The sequence below is a fragment of the Ostrinia nubilalis genome, chromosome 2, assembly GCF_963855985.1.
Source record: "Ostrinia nubilalis chromosome 2, ilOstNubi1.1, whole genome shotgun sequence".
NCBI lineage: Eukaryota > Metazoa > Arthropoda > Insecta > Lepidoptera > Crambidae > Ostrinia > Ostrinia nubilalis.
The window spans coordinates 15999215-16014585 of NC_087089.1; the positions used below are offsets into that span (position 1 = coordinate 15999215).

At 41.7% G+C, this 15371-nt stretch overlaps 1 protein-coding gene across 2 annotated transcripts; it reads right to left on the reverse strand.

The window, feature by feature from the left end:
* Positions 1 to 7187: 7187 nt before the first annotated feature.
* On the reverse strand, positions 7188 to 14462 carry LOC135085252 (uncharacterized). 2 transcript variants are annotated; one of them, XM_063980005.1, is made up of 5 exons: positions 14324 to 14462; positions 10820 to 11000; positions 9573 to 9739; positions 8507 to 8673; positions 7188 to 7989 (listed from the first exon to the last, which is right to left on the reverse strand). In XM_063980005.1, the coding sequence occupies exons 2-5, from the start codon at positions 10989 to 10991 to the stop codon at positions 7797 to 7799; spliced, it is 699 nt and encodes a 232-aa protein (XP_063836075.1). In that variant the 5' UTR covers positions 10992 to 11000; positions 14324 to 14462; the 3' UTR covers positions 7188 to 7796. The 2 variants fall into 2 exon arrangements, with proteins under 2 accessions (XP_063836075.1, XP_063836080.1); XM_063980010.1 differs by lacking the exon at positions 14324 to 14462 and adding an exon at positions 12991 to 13049.
* Between the last annotated feature and the right edge of the window lie 909 nt (positions 14463 to 15371).

The following is a 15371-nucleotide window of genomic DNA, read 5'->3' on the forward strand; positions in this document are numbered from 1 at the left end:
AGCCTTCCTGCCCAGACATAGACAGTGCCGCGCGGCCGCAGCGAGGAGATACGAGGCTCCATAGCCGCGGGCCGCTGGGTGCTGCATCCTGCATACGTGGCGCGTAGCAGGGCCGGCGGCGGCTTCCTGGCGGTGAGCCTTCCTGCCCGGATGATTAGAAGTTGTTTCCACACCAGCCAGACAGTTTTGACAGTTCCAACTCCTTGCCAGACAGTTTTTTTAGGGTAGCTGCCAAAGCCACGAAGACCCAAATTTCATGATTCACCAACATTCTATCCTATATTGGAAGAATACGCTGACAAACTTTCAGCTTTTATAAAATGACGTAGGTCTGGCGTTCACTAGCTCTTAAGTCTTGATCACACGTACCGAGTAAACGGACGAGACAGTGCTCTCGTAGTAGTAGATGTATGAACATACGCTCCGAGTACTCGGCCGAGAGCACTGTCTCGCCGAGCAAAGCGACGAGACAGTGGTTCGACTCCCGTTCAACTTACTAGGCCGAGTATCCACCCTCCCGCTGCCCCGCACTGTCTCGCTCGCTCGCTCGGCAGGTCTGAACGTGCACTGTCTCGCCACTCGCCACTCGGCCAAATGATTTGACGTCACGTCCACAGATTAGAGAAAAAGAAAAGTCTCAATAGAACTGAACTGACTGTGCTAATTTCAAAACACGTGTGAACAGCACTCGCTTACATCACTGTCTCGACCGATTAAACATTTTACTGGCGAGACAGTAAAATGTTTACTCGGTCGAGACAGTTGGGTGAGCGAGTCACATACTCGAGCACTCGGCGTAATGTTCATACACACCGAGTACTCGGCCGAGAGCACTGTCTCGCCCGTTTGCTCGGTACGTATGATCAAGGCATTAGTCTATAGAGCCCACTGTCGCGTGGCGCGCAGCCGGACCGGCGGCGGCTTCCTAGCAGCGAGGAGATGCGAGGCTTCCTTGCGGTGAGCCTTCCTGCCCAGACATAGGGCCCACTGTCGCATGGCGCGCAGGCCGCAGCGAGGAGATGCGAGGCTTCCTTGCGGTGAGCCTTCCTGCCCAGACATAGGGCCCACTGTCGCGTGGCGCGCGGCCGCAGCGAGGAGATGCGAGGCTTCCTGGCGGTGAGCCTTACTGCCCAGACATAGGGCCCACTGTTGCGTGGCGCGCGGCCGCAGCGAGGAGATGCGAGGCTTTCTGGCGGTGAGCCTTACTGCCCAGACATAGGGTCCACTGTCGCGTGGCGCGCTGACCGCAGCGAGAAGATGCGAGGCTTCCTGGCGGTGAGCCTTACTGCCCAGACATAGGGCCCACTGTCGCGTGGCGCGCGGCCGCAGCGAGGAGATGCGAGGCTTTCACCTTCCTGCCCAGACATAGGGCCCACTGTCGCGTGGCGCGCGGCCGCAGCGAGGAGATGCGAGGCTTCCTGGCGGTGAGCCTTCCTGCCCAGACATAGGGCCCACTATCGCGTGGCGCGCGGCCGCAGCGAGGAGATGCGAGGCTTCCTGGCGGTGAGCCTTCCTGCCCGGACATAGGGCCCACTGTCGCGTGGCGCGCGGCCGCAGCGAGGAGATGCGAGTCTTCCTTGCGGTGAGCCTTCCTGCCCGGACATAGGGCCCACTGTCGCGTGGCGCGCGGCCGCAGCGAGGAGATGCGAGTCTTCCTTGCGGTGAGCCTTCCTGCCCGGACATAGGGCCCACTGTCGCGTGGCGCGCGGCCGCAGCGAGGAGATGCGAGTCTTCCTTGCGGTGAGCCTTCCTGCCCGGACATAGGGCCCACTGTCGCATGGCGCGCGGGCCGCAGCGAGGAGATGCGAGGCTCCGCAACGAGAACGTTCTTGGCTCTGGGATCTTACTTTAGTACTAATATCACAGAATAATAATAAGTACTACGTACAGAAGTTTTACTTAGCAAAGGTATTTAAAAAATGTATGCTCAATGTCATTAACAATATGGTGTAATTTAGACTGTCTCAAGAGTCAATCACCATTTTGTTGACAAACGTCAGTGATCGGCACTGCGCCGAAGCTATAGGGCTGACTTCGGTAAAATGATGTGACGTGAGGTGCCAAACTGCGGAAAATGGCGGAAGAAATACATGATTTAAAATGAATTATCATGAATACCTAATATTAACTACTTATTTACCTCTCAGTATCTTGAGGCAACTTAAAAAAGTACATTCTGTGTTTGTATTATTATTTAGGCAGTTAAATACTGCACAGTATTTAGTACACCATTTTCTTTATTTTGTTCCATCATACACAAGAATACGCGTGCGTGAGTCAATGTTCGCTCGTATGTGAGGCCTTGTCGAATAGTATCCTGTAGGTGGGCCATCGTGCGTGTTTTGTTTTCGATGTAAACTCGCGGAGATGAACAGGCCTGCTAATATTATAAATGCGAAAGTTTGTTTGGATGTCTGGATGTTTGTTACTCTTTCACGCAAAAACTACTAAACGGATTTTGATGAAACTTTACAGTATTATTGTTTATAACCCAGAATAACATAAAGGCTATAATTTTGGTCGATCTGTGACAAACTAAATATCACGCTCGTGAAGCCGCGGGCAAAAGCTAGTTTGATAATAATCAAGCCCACTGACTATGTCTGTCAAGCCCTTGATCAAAGAACACGTTTTTTGTCATTTTGACTATTTCAGCTGCTGCTGCTAAAAATAGGTCTCCATCAATCACTTCCACATCGTGCGGTTGGTAGCAGCTTGCATCCTGGGCCTTCCTGCTACCTTTTTGACTAACTTGTGTGTGCTTAAAACACGTCTATTTCTTCTCATCATCAAACCTATCTTCACCAGGAGGAAGACTTCGAATGGGGGAATCCCAAAGCCACATGCCTACCTCCTCTCTCTGGGGCGGAGCGTACATTAGCCCGGGCCGCTTACCGCTGGCGATCGGGCCGCGAGCGACGACTGCCGGGGCCTTTTGCTGGCGTCGTGGCCTTGCTACACGTACCAGCGGCTAGGAGAAGACTGCTGGCTAGGCTTGTCAGCGCGGGAGATGGAATAGCGCCGGAAGACGAGTGAGTACTAATAAGATAAGTACCTACTGCTAGAGTAAACCTTATTGTACAAGAGCAGTGGCTACCGGGGCCTTTTGCTGGCGTCGTGGGTTTGCTACACGTACCAGCGGTTAGGAGGAGACTGCTGGCTAGGCTTGTCAGCGCTGGAGATGAAATCGCGCCCGAAGACGAGTGAGTACTAATAACAAGAGCAATGTGAACCTTATCGTACATGAGTTAAGGTTCACTAGCGCTCGGGGTATGAGCGACGATTGCCGGGGCCTTTTGCTGGCGTCGTGGCCTTGCTACACGTACCAGCGGCTAGGAGAAGACTGCTGGCTAGGCTTGTCAGCGCTGGAGACGGAATAGCGCCGGAAGACGAGTGAGTACTAATAACATAAGAGCAATGTGAACCTTATTTTGCTAGAATTAAGGTCCACTGGCGCTTGGGACCATTTGCGGGCGTCGTGGCCTTGCTACACGTACCAGCGGCTAGGAGAAGACTGCTGGCTAGACTGGTCAGCGCTGGAGATGGAATAGCGCCGGAAGACGAGTGAGTACTAATAACACAAGTACCTACTGCTAGAGTAAACCTTATTGTACAAGAGCAGTGGCTACCGGGGCCTTTTGCGGGCGTCGTGGCCTTGCTACTTGTACCAGCGGCTAGGAGAAGACTGCTGGCTAGACTGGTCAGCGCTGGAGATGGAATAGCGCCCGAAGACGAGTGAGTATTAATAACACCAGAGCAATAATGAACCTTATAGTATGAGGGATAAGGTCCACTGGCGTTCCGGGCGTTCCTGGCGGGTGTCTTGACGCTGGTGCATGTATCATAATATGAATAACTAACTGCCCTTCCAAAGTTCGTACCGTCTAACTCTAAGCGATGGGCTTACCCAGCTTCTGGCCCAGGAGGGCATTCTGAAGGTTGAGTCAAAATGCTTTTAAGCAGAATCGCGCTCTTTGACACTTTTTCGTTGGTACGCCCATGGTCTAAAGGGGTAATATGCGTTTTTTTAATAAATAAGGCTTGATACTCCGCCATTTTCCTCGCGTTATAAAATTAATTAATGTGATGCAGCGCTTGATGTGATTTGTTTTAGAAACTCCAAGCGTTGCAACCTACCTCTTACCAATGTGCATTATAAATAATAGCAAACTTAACTAACCCCTTTTTTCCAGGCCCCCATACAACAACGAAGACATCACCGTATGCTTTGCCGACATCAAAAGGTACCCTCTCTCAGACCGGGACGCCGCGTGGTTGGTGTCCCGTAGGATACCAGTATGTGCACCCGTACTACTAAGCTCGTATCTCACCGACGAACACCCACCGAACCCCGTCGAACACTGCTTACCCGACTTCAGGCCAAAGTAGAACTTGTGACGATGATTTTAAGGTAACAATTTCTGTAACATTTGATTTTACAGTATTGTAAGCAGACTACGGATAAAATATGGACCGTATCGTGCAAAAAAAAGGTCGATTTTAAAATGTATCTCAAGGTTTATCACTTTATTTATTTGGTTAGTTCAAGTGATAAAACTTGACATGTAAAAGTTGGATGAAACACACATGAATCGGTATTCGGTCATTAACTTCATAAAAATCCACGGACCGCAAAACTTTGGTAGACCATTTGCGATCTAGTGTGATATTTATTTTGGGTACTGGAAAGAATATTCTGCTGTCAGTTTAAAACTATAAGCAAAGAAAATATTAAGGCCAGAAGTATTGATTTGTACAACACTTGAAAATAGATTTTAATTCAACGAATGACAATAAGGACAATAATCAGGACACTTACTTTGAATCCAGTTTAAAACGTTTCGTTTCCACTTTTGATTATAGAACTTTTAAGAGACCATTTTAATTTGTACGGTACTTTTAACTTTAATTGGGCCTGTATTTGACAATCAATTTATATCATTATTTTGAATGAAAAAGTACAGTTGTCTAATTTTATAATTTTACTTAAAATAATGGACAAATATTTAAAGATTTTTTTATTGTACAGAAAACTATTCCTCAATATGAAATATTATACCAAAAGTATTTTGTACTTTATGTTTTGCTCGTAAATATCAAAGTCAATTGACGTAGTTTCCAATTTTGCGGTACGTTGATGCGCTTGCGACTGTACATTTTAACTAGTGACCGACCGAAACATGTTATTTTGCCGAAACCGAAACCGAAACCGAAGGTTCGGTTTCATTGTAATTTCGGCCGAAACCGAAACCGAAACCGAACCTTTTATAGAATAAAAAAAAAGTCCTTAAAATGTCGAAAAAATGTTATAAGAATCTCATGGCAAATAGGGAAAATAAACTTTGTTGAGAGCAATACTGGGGAAATTGGAATAAACGATCTTGATATTGTTTAATTTTTTACTTTTATGACTTTAATATTAATGAACATGAAGTACGAGTATACATTTTAGGTAGGAATGTGTATGAAGAATGTAGTATACATAGGGTTTTTAACATAGGAAAATGTCTTGAAAAATAAATAAATCGTATATTACTTTAAGTAACTAATTTTATTATGAATCATACTTTTAACTTATCACTTCATTCAAAACTAGAAAACGATTCTAAGAACTCCAATTGCATTTCTTGTTCTTCAATAGATGATCAAGATAAAGAGGTATTGTAAATAAATTGCTCTTCCAGCATTTCAATGGAGAAGTTTCCTGATGTTAAAAACACTATATTTCTCTGAATGGGATTAAAATATATACTAAAACTAAAAAGACGGTGAATTTTTTTTTAAATCGATCAAGAAATGTCTGGGAAATTAATTATTTAAATTACCTACATATTTTCGCGTGGAACTGAAACAGGCGGTGCCGTTCTTTTTGTATATGGCCAGGTCTGGGATATTTAAAAAGGTTACAAAATTTTACTAAGAAAGAATCTTGAGTGACCCTAGCTGAAAAATTAAAAACTGCTAGATTTAAAAAAAATGGATCTGTCAACAGCACCGGATTAGGGGTGATTTACTGTTTGTACTCCGAATGACTGTCGTGAATACACCGATCAAAATGGCGTGAATAGTTATGCGCAACTTTAGGGCCCTGTAACTTATTCATTTGTAGAGATATTTTCATGATTCTTTCACAAAGACAATTATTATTATTAGTTTTACTTATATTTATTTCAAGTTTATTTAAAGAAAAAATTGGAAACTTCTCCATTATTCAATCTTGCTTGATGAAATCTTTTTCATTTTTCTTTAAATGGTCATAACATTTTCCTCTGCACCAATTTGTGAGATATACCTGAAAACCCCGATAAAGCAGCTATTAAGTAAGAATAATATAATAAAAAACATAACCCTCCTTCTGACGCAGTTGGGTAATAAACTAAATGTATCAAAACATTTCAGTCCAACTTACTGTCAACTCGACGACGCGCTTTAGAATCAAAGATTGACTTTGAATTATGCCTCATTTTAAAATTCACATTGAAAACAATATGACCTGCTTGAGCTTTTTCGACTTTTTCACAAAAATAAGAAATAGTCAAAAAGAGATTACAAATTTTTTGCAGCGGCTGACAGATTTCATAATTTTCATTGACAGGTGACAATTAAACCATAGACAATTGCCATAATTATGAAAAACACACTTTTCCAATATTTTTGTTTGCCATGAGATTCTGGTAGACCTATAGTAAGCCCATTTTTTTCTAAAATTAATATCTCGCCGACCTATAATTACAGGTTTCTACTTTCAAAGATTTATCACAATGAAATTTCAGCACAGTTACAGAGGTTCTGTTTGAAAATTTAACTACCCTAAGGTACGATGTTGTAAGTTTCGGCGCGGCCGAAAGGTTCGGCCGTTTTTGGCCGAAACCGAAACTCGGACCGAAACTTGATTTTTTGGCCGAAACTGGCCGAAACCGAAACCGAAACCGAAATTTCGGTCGGACACTAATTTTAACACATTCAAAATTACGATATATTTGAAGTCTGAATATCCTTATTGCTATTATGCTTAATTCATATAGTTGTTGCCCTTTTTAATGTTTAAGTTTTCTTGCAGTAAGATCTATAAGAACGCCTATTTTAAGAGAACCCTGATCTTTACTGTACAGGCAAAAAGTCTATTGTTGTTTGACTGTAACTACGTTTAACTGATTGTGTATATTATTAATTGTTAAAAATACAGGACTTAATAAATATTTTATTTTTAAATGGTTTACATTTCTGACTTATAATATTACCTTTGACATATAAATTTTAGTATGCCTCGGTAGCTATAGATCGTTTCATCCACGAAGACGCGCCCCACCAATTTTTGGTCGAGGGAAGCGCGGGGTGCGGGGAGTTTGATCCGAGCAATCCAAGCGTCATTAATGTAGTGTGCGTGTGCACTCATGGATAATTTAGCGTGTACCGATAACACGCAGACATTAGCGGAAGAATGGTGGGACGCGTCTTCGTAGATGAAACGATCTATATAAACTGTGAGCACATTATTAGGTACTTTAACCAAAATCGCAAATGTGCCGAAGACGAAAAAAATATCAAATTGAATGTCATTGTTTTATTTTACAGTGTCATAAGTGGAATATTAAGCTGGTTTTAGTGTCACGCGGACTGTCAGTGCGGATCGCTCCGCACAGCCGATCTGTAGCCGAACCTAGAAGTTCATACAGATTGGCCGTGCGGAGCGGACGGTCCGCGTGACACTAAAACCATCCTTAGGGAATATGGTTTCGGTGGTTTCATATGAATAAATGCTCGGTCGTACTTGATACTTGGTTGCTGAAATATTTTCATTTAAACTTCTTGATCATGTATTTGACCACTTTGTCCTCTCTCGGGAAGTCAAGACCAACGTCGGCTAGTTCCGACCACGTTGCTTTGGAGATTGTTGTGAACCCACAGTTCTTTGCTAACTTCTGTGAGGCCGGCCCAGTGAACATTGATACTGTTCCTTTCACACCTATAGACTTGCTTAGAGGCTCCCTGAAATAGATATGAAATATACGATTGTATAAGGTAGTATAAAAAGACTGTGCGATCCGAAAGGTAGATGTGTGGTAGATGCTTCTGGTGCTCAAATACAACAAAATTGAAGAACGAAGAAATCATTTGGTGGTCTCTTTTTTTTACATTTCGATAGTGGTAGCCCTATATGTCCCATTTCGGATCAAATACGGTATTTTAACTCTTTGTAAGTATGATGATGTATTTTACAAGCTTTGTCAGAATTTAACGACTAGGTTTTAGGCGAAGACGGAATGGTAATTCAGTGTACAGCTGGCGAAAGGATTTCTTTACTGACATGCACTTTTAGCGACAGCGCTCATTGGGCGACACGCGGCCACAAAACGCACGTTACACGCGCATGCGTTTTGTGGCCGCGTCTGTCGCCGCGTTTTGTCGCCCAATGTGCGCTGTCGCTTAATCAAGCGTATAAAAACGTCATGACTGACGTACTCAATGCAAGGAAATGTGAACCTTCAAACTGATAAGTACTTACCTAGCAGCTAAAATTCTGCCTCCAAGCCGGCATCCTCGGTAGTCCCTGTGTACGACCAGACCAAAGGCATCTAGTACTTTCTCCGTTCCGAGGTGCTCATACTGGTCAGCCATTGATTCCAAATGTAAAAGAACGCCGTATACGTTCAGAGCTCTCTTTCCTTCTAACTGTGGGTTGAAAATCATAAATCATTACATCATGAGGTCATTATAGTCTTCACTGCAGGAGCATGGTCTTCTAATTCATCAGATAATAGAGGATTTGGTCTATACTCCTAACGCTGCACTGGCCAGACGGGTTGGGGAGGCCTGATGTTCGCAATTGTCCCTTAGTCGCCTCTTACAACATCCGCGGGAAGAGTGTGAGTGGAAAATATGTATAATATTATTCCACTTATTCTTTTTTGAAGCAGTGGTAGGGTTATTACGGGGACGTGTAAAAGTGCTTTTTAAAAGCCTACTTGCATAAATAAATGAGTTTTATGAGTTTTTTAATTCATACGTAGGTAATTTTCGAAAAGGCGATTTGGCAATCTTGAAAAAAAAATGTAGTGATTTGAGTTACATAGGCCCAGAACAGACGGTGAAACGCAACTGCAACGAAACTGCTAGTTACTTTTGAGTGGCATCTAAGTTTCTGCCATAGCGTCCGTTGAGAGACCACAAATGACGCGACCAGTTTGAAAGTTTCAGTTTCATTCATAAGAATCATCAGAGAGTTGCAGTTTCGTTGCAGTTGCGTTTCAACGTCTGTTCTGGGCCTTAGAGTCACTGATTTACAACAACAATGTTTGACCGTTACATGTCTGTTTTTACATAGATGAACATAATTTTCTCACGATAAAGCAGTTCTGAAGTTATGGAGTAAGTAGATAACTTATGTTGTAGTGTAGATGTTTTAAAGGGCGATTAAGAGACAAACAATATGCGAAGATTACGTTTTCCCCAACCAGTTTTTTTCAGCGTGAATGAAATTTTGTGTTTGCATGCACGATTCATTAATCAATTAAGTTCATATTTTAAATCCTGTCTTTTCTAATAATATAAAGGATTAGTGTCTTCATCACCTGTATATTATCATTATCCTCCTTTTGCATTACCATGCACACGTTTGCCCCTACTAGATTTTTTTGGCCTTCGACGATTGTATAGCAACCAAGACTCATGCGCTGGGACAAACACTCTCTCCACATGTGTTTGAAGCATTCTAAACTAACCGGATCGTCGAGTATGCCTGGATAATAAAATATTATTAGTAAATATTAGTTAAACAGCTGGCAAATCCTCATTCATTCATTTACACAAACTTATTTCGAAAGCAACCTTGATAGATATTGACTTAAATAATTAGAGCCTAGTTAACATAGGCATGCTATTGACTTTGCCTGAAGACATGGGAATATTAGTTTTTGAACCGATTCGAATTTGAATACACCTGTTTTATAAAACAAAGGATGTGGTGAAGTAATCATGTCGAATATGTAAAGCATGTTGACTTGTCAGTACTTTGGAGGTATATTGAGTCATTTAGGCAGCTTTTGATTTTTCTCTCAGCATTATCTTCAATTTTACGGAACTAATATATCCCAGCTTTCGTTCTTACCACTGCAACTCCCGTATCCAGGTTACATTTTGACTGCCAGGGAAAATGTGTAGTCTTGCGGCGTTATTACAGATACCACGGGACACACTACGCCTTCCCCTCAATGGGGTCACATTAATTCGATCACCCATGTGATCAAAATGGACACCAGGCGACACTTTGGTGTCCTTTGATCACCCATTGATAAGATCATCTAGGTGATCAAAATGGACTTTTATCCATGGGTGATCAAAGGACACCAGTGTAGCTTGGAGTCCACTTTGAGACCCTCAATGGGGGGCCGACAGGATTAGCCAAGACCGTAAAACCAACCATGTCCGACGGTGGTATTAGCCAATTAAGCCAATGTAATGCTTTCCCTGCGTGATCGAATCAGAAATGAGGAGATCCGTAGGAGAACCAGAGTGACTGACATAGCCCGCAGAATCGCTAAAATCAAGTGGCAGTGGGCGGGGCACATAGCTTGAAGAGCTGATGGCCACTGGGGCAGGAAAGTTCTTGAGTGGCGACCACGAGCTGGAAGACGTAGCGTGGGCAGGCCTCCCACTAGGTGGACCGACGATCTGGTGAAGGTCGCGGGAAGTACCTGGATGCAGGCGGCGCAGGACCGGTCTTTGTGGAAATCCTTGGGGGAGGCCTTTGTCCAGCAGTGGACGTCTTTCGGCTGAAACGACGACGACGACGAATGCTTAAAGAGCTTGTTTAACATACCAGCACTAAAGCTCAAAGGTTCATCAGGAAGCCAATGTTCCACCATCATCTGGAGCGCGGTCTCATCGTCCTCGGGAGGTAAGTCTTGGATTATCCAGGTCTTCCCGTAGGCTTCCCAGCGGTCCCACACGTGGGGATACGACGCATCCAGATCTCGTTTGAAACGCAACATTGTCTAGACCTGGAAGTAATAATTTTAGGTAAGCACATAGAATGGCAATTGTATTGGTTTCAGGTGTGCGTTGGAAGAGGGCAGGCATAAAGAGTGCTAATTAAAAAAAGGATTTAGACTAGGCGCAGACCACCGATTTTTAGTTGGCCTTTAGTTGGGCCCGATTTTAATTTGTATGAAGAATCGTCAAATCAAATCGGTGTAATGTGCGCACTTCCATACATGCCCATACTGATCAACTGCCCGACTAAACTATCGGCCGACGAAAAATCGATAGTCTGCGCCTAGGCTTAAAGTCAACCTGATTTTAGACAGTCTGTAATATTTTTTGCGTCATTATGGGCTGATTTGTCAATCGTCGGGTAACTTGTAACCGAAGAATAAAATTGTCATTTTGACATATTTCCCATACTGAAACTGTCAATGTTCCAAACTTATTCTTCAGTTAAAAGGTTAGGGGGCGTCCATAAATTACATGAGACTTCACAAAAACCTCACTAAATCTCACGTGGGGGGGAGGGGGGGGTCTCAGGAAATATCACGTAATTTTTTCCGCAAGAAATAGAGAAATAGAGTTTGCCAGAAAACTGGGTTTAAATCTTAAGTAAAAAAATTGGCCAAGTGCGTGTCGTGCCACGCGCAGTGTAGGGTTCCGTAGTTGTCCGTCGTTAACAAAATATATTTCAAAAGCAAGCAATTACTTCATCTAAAGTCGCTTTTAATATTTTCTTCTAAGGAATTTTTATTAGATATGAAATTGTATAATACATGAGTTAAATGACTATTACTATTAAACCAACTGACCTACCCTAACCGTTATAGTTTTCTTGAAAGTTCATAAAAAGCAGTATTGTTATGAATTTTTCCAGATTTTTCAAGCCAACAGTCTAGTTTTTAGAGAGGGGGACGCCCTGCTCGAACAAAAATTGGCACTTTAAACTTTAATAATTTGCAAACGGATCCCTAAATCGAAAAATAGTCTTTGAAACCCCCAAGTCATCCAACGATATCCTACACGATGGTGTAGAAGATGAAAAAAAATTCATCCCCACTTTACATGTAGGGGAGCTACCCCAAAAAAATATTTTTTCAAAATTTTATTCTACCGTTTTGTCTAGTGCCTATAGTTTCCCAACAAAACCTCGGACAGACAGACATATCGAAACTATAAGGGTTCCTTGTCAGGACTACGAGACCCTCAAAAATTATATTTTCTATGATGATAATGACATTTTATTCTATACCGTCTAAACAAATAAAACTAAAAATGCTTCCGTCTGCATGTGTGAATACTAAAATGCAGAATAAATGACGAAATTAAGAAAATTATAAAACAAGTTTTTTTTTATCAAAATCGATTTTGCTAGATTAAGTAGAAAGGAACAATAATTAGACTAGGTACCTACTTCTGTAAAAAAAAAAACAATGAGACCCTAGTACTAACCGCTGTCACTAACGTGTTTTTCTGGATCTATTTGTAATCAGTGGGTTTAGTGCGACTTTATATCGATCGTGACAATGACATGCATTAAATGTAAGATGATTGTACAGCGTCCCCAGCAGATACTTTCAAGAACTAAAATCTTAAACTTTATAGATCTTTTTGATGCACTCGTTAGCGACAACGGTAAATGCAAACTCGCACTAAGCACACAAAAAAAAATCTTTCTCAGTTAAATTACTCCAAAACTAATAAATTTCGGATTTTTTTAAAATATCACGTGAGATTAGGGGGTGGGGGTGGGGGTCAGGCAAAATCTCACCAAATCTCACCAAGGGGGGCGGGGGGGTTGAAAAATAGCCAAAATTGTCTCACGTAATTTATGGACGCCCCTTACCAGTGATTGAAAAATCAGCCCTAATATGAGTTATAATAATTCAAAATATTATTTTGAATCTGCTAGTTTTTTGACGGTTTGCGGCATGATGCGTGTTCTATGATAACTTATCTCTGTTTTTATGTGCACAAGATGATTAATTATCACTGGCATGTACCTACCACAATACCGTCGGTCAATGACTGTACTAATCACAATACGAGTAATTAAGCTACAGTCAGCGTTAAATACACTCAGCGGCACGGAATTTGGCCCAAGCCTAAACACTCGGATATGAGGCCAAATAGGTGTTGTATGCCTTTGTTTCGTGTGGCATGTTAACAGAACATTTGTTTTTGTTAATTTAGAGGCTAGATTAATAAAAAAAAATGCGTCTGTTTAACTTTTTTGACTCTAGAAACGCATTTCGTTGTTGGAGCGTAAAGATTACGGGTAAGTTTAAATTCGGTATTCAATATTGTAAGGGTTTGGCGTTTTGTTTTTTGTTTTTAAATTAATCTTAGGGTTATTCTCGATTCCATAATTTGAGAATAATGCCCATTACTCCAGCTCAAGTTGCTCAAATAGTGTTGCTTAGAAGTCAAGGGCGTATGCAGCGGGAGATGGCTGAAACTTTCAATTTATGGCGTACAAACTTAAGATACACGTTAAAAAGGCATGACTAGACCGCCATTTACCTACACATAAGACCAAGAAGTGGGGAATTAAGGTGTATGTCAGCGCGCGATGACCCGATTATCGTGCTTACAATATCAAGAAATCGGGTTCTCACTACGTTTGAGATACGCCAGCGTTTACAAACAGCAAGCCCAGTGAATGTTAGTGAGCACACAATAAGAAGAAGGATGGAAGAACGTAACCTGCATACTCGAAGACCAGCTCGAGGACCAGAACTTCTCCAATACTTTCGCGAAGTGCGACTTACGTTTTCTAGAGAACTAGAGCGAAATAGAGCAACAAAGGATTGAGCGAGCGAGATGTCACGAGCAGCAATAATGTGTGATAAAAAGAGAGGCGATGTAACAGAACCGTTTTTTGCAACTATTTGACAGTCCGTTAGCACTTATTGGCACGCTGAAAATATTAAACTCTTGAGATTTTTTCAGGTTTTACGCGAGTGAAATCGTGGATGTTTATGAGAAATTAGTGTTTCTGAAACGTGGTTTCTGGTACAGTGATTTATTTATTATACAAAACAGTGAAATAATCCTGACACTGATACAGAAATAAATGACATCCAGTGACAGTTTGACAGTTCGTGGTTGTTGCTCTATTCCGAAGGAATATTAACTTTATGCCTTATTCCAATTGTAACAAAGACGTGTTGCGAACATTTTCACTACTTTGGGTGTCACTATCTGATGCTTACTGTACCATAATGAAAGAGTAACTGAGCCCGCCGAAGAACGACATAGCTTATGCTAAAGATTGTATCGTTTTGCACTAATTGTCTATTATGCAACAAAAGTATGTAGTGATGTCCCCTGTACTTACTAATTTTATTGGTGATTTTTGCTAATCAGTAAACTATGAATGATTGCCCGAGATAACACGTCAACACAAGCGCGTGGCAGCTACACTAATAATGTCGTATGTCTAAAAAAAGAATTGTTCACAGAAACTGAGCGTTGAGTAGGGCTGGCGATGCCTTGTTGGTCAATGTTGGCAGTTCTGATAAGTCATTCACTTTGTTTCTGTTAGGGTTACGTACACATTTTTCTGTACAATTCTGTTTAATATCAATACTGACTGATGATGAATTTAAATAACTTTTAAAAAAAATAAAACCGACTTCAAATGCGTGAACACAAAAAAAAACTAAAAATTAAAAATATTGCGTATAAAAAAGTTCATCCCCAATTTTCCACCCTTGGGGGTGAAATATTTTCTTCAAATTCGCATGAAACCACCCTTTTGATAATACCTATTCAACAAAAAAATAATCGTTCAAATTGATTTATAATCGGCGGAGATATTGCGTATAAAAAAGTTCATCCCCAATTTTCCACCCTTGGGGGTTGTTTTTTCTATTATTAAATTTAAATGGGACCACCCTTGAGGTATTACCTATACGCCGAAAAAAGATTTGTTCAAATCGGTTCATAATTGGCGGAGTTATCGCGTAACAAACATAGAAAAAAAAAAAAAAAAACATACGGGTCGAATTGAGAACCTCCTCCTTTTTTGAAGTCGGTTGAAAACTGGGCATAGCAGGTGTATAAATCAGGGGTCTTGATGTCATGATCAGGACCCTCAGGATATCTCAGGACATCTGACATTCGTGACAGTTTATTTTACAAAATGGCGTCTCATTTTTTAAGTAAGTATGATAAAGTCTATAGGGGCCAAAATATGCAGAAGATATTACTAAGTAGGTCTACCTCTCTCCCCGACGTTACCAACAGACAGAACGATTTCTTTGAAACAAGTACTTACTAAGTTTAAACTTAGTCTCAACCTAAACAGTGGAAGAACCAAAATAATAATCATGAGTTTAACAATGTCTCACTGAAATTTAAATTAAATTAAAAACAACAATAAA

Bases quoted from the DNA above. Each gene is read 5' to 3' on its own strand.
- LOC135085252 (XM_063980005.1), bottom strand. From the start codon at position 10,991: ATGTTGCGTTTCAAACGAGATCTGGATGCGTCGTATCCCCACGTGTGG. The intron at 9,740-10,819 runs GTATGTTAAACA...TTTATTATCCAG, and splicing joins ACCTTTGAGCTTTAGTGCTG to GCATACTCGACGATCCGGTT. The intron at 7,990-8,506 runs GTAAGTACTTAT...TATCTATTTCAG, and splicing joins GGCAGAATTTTAGCTGCTAG to GGAGCCTCTAAGCAAGTCTA.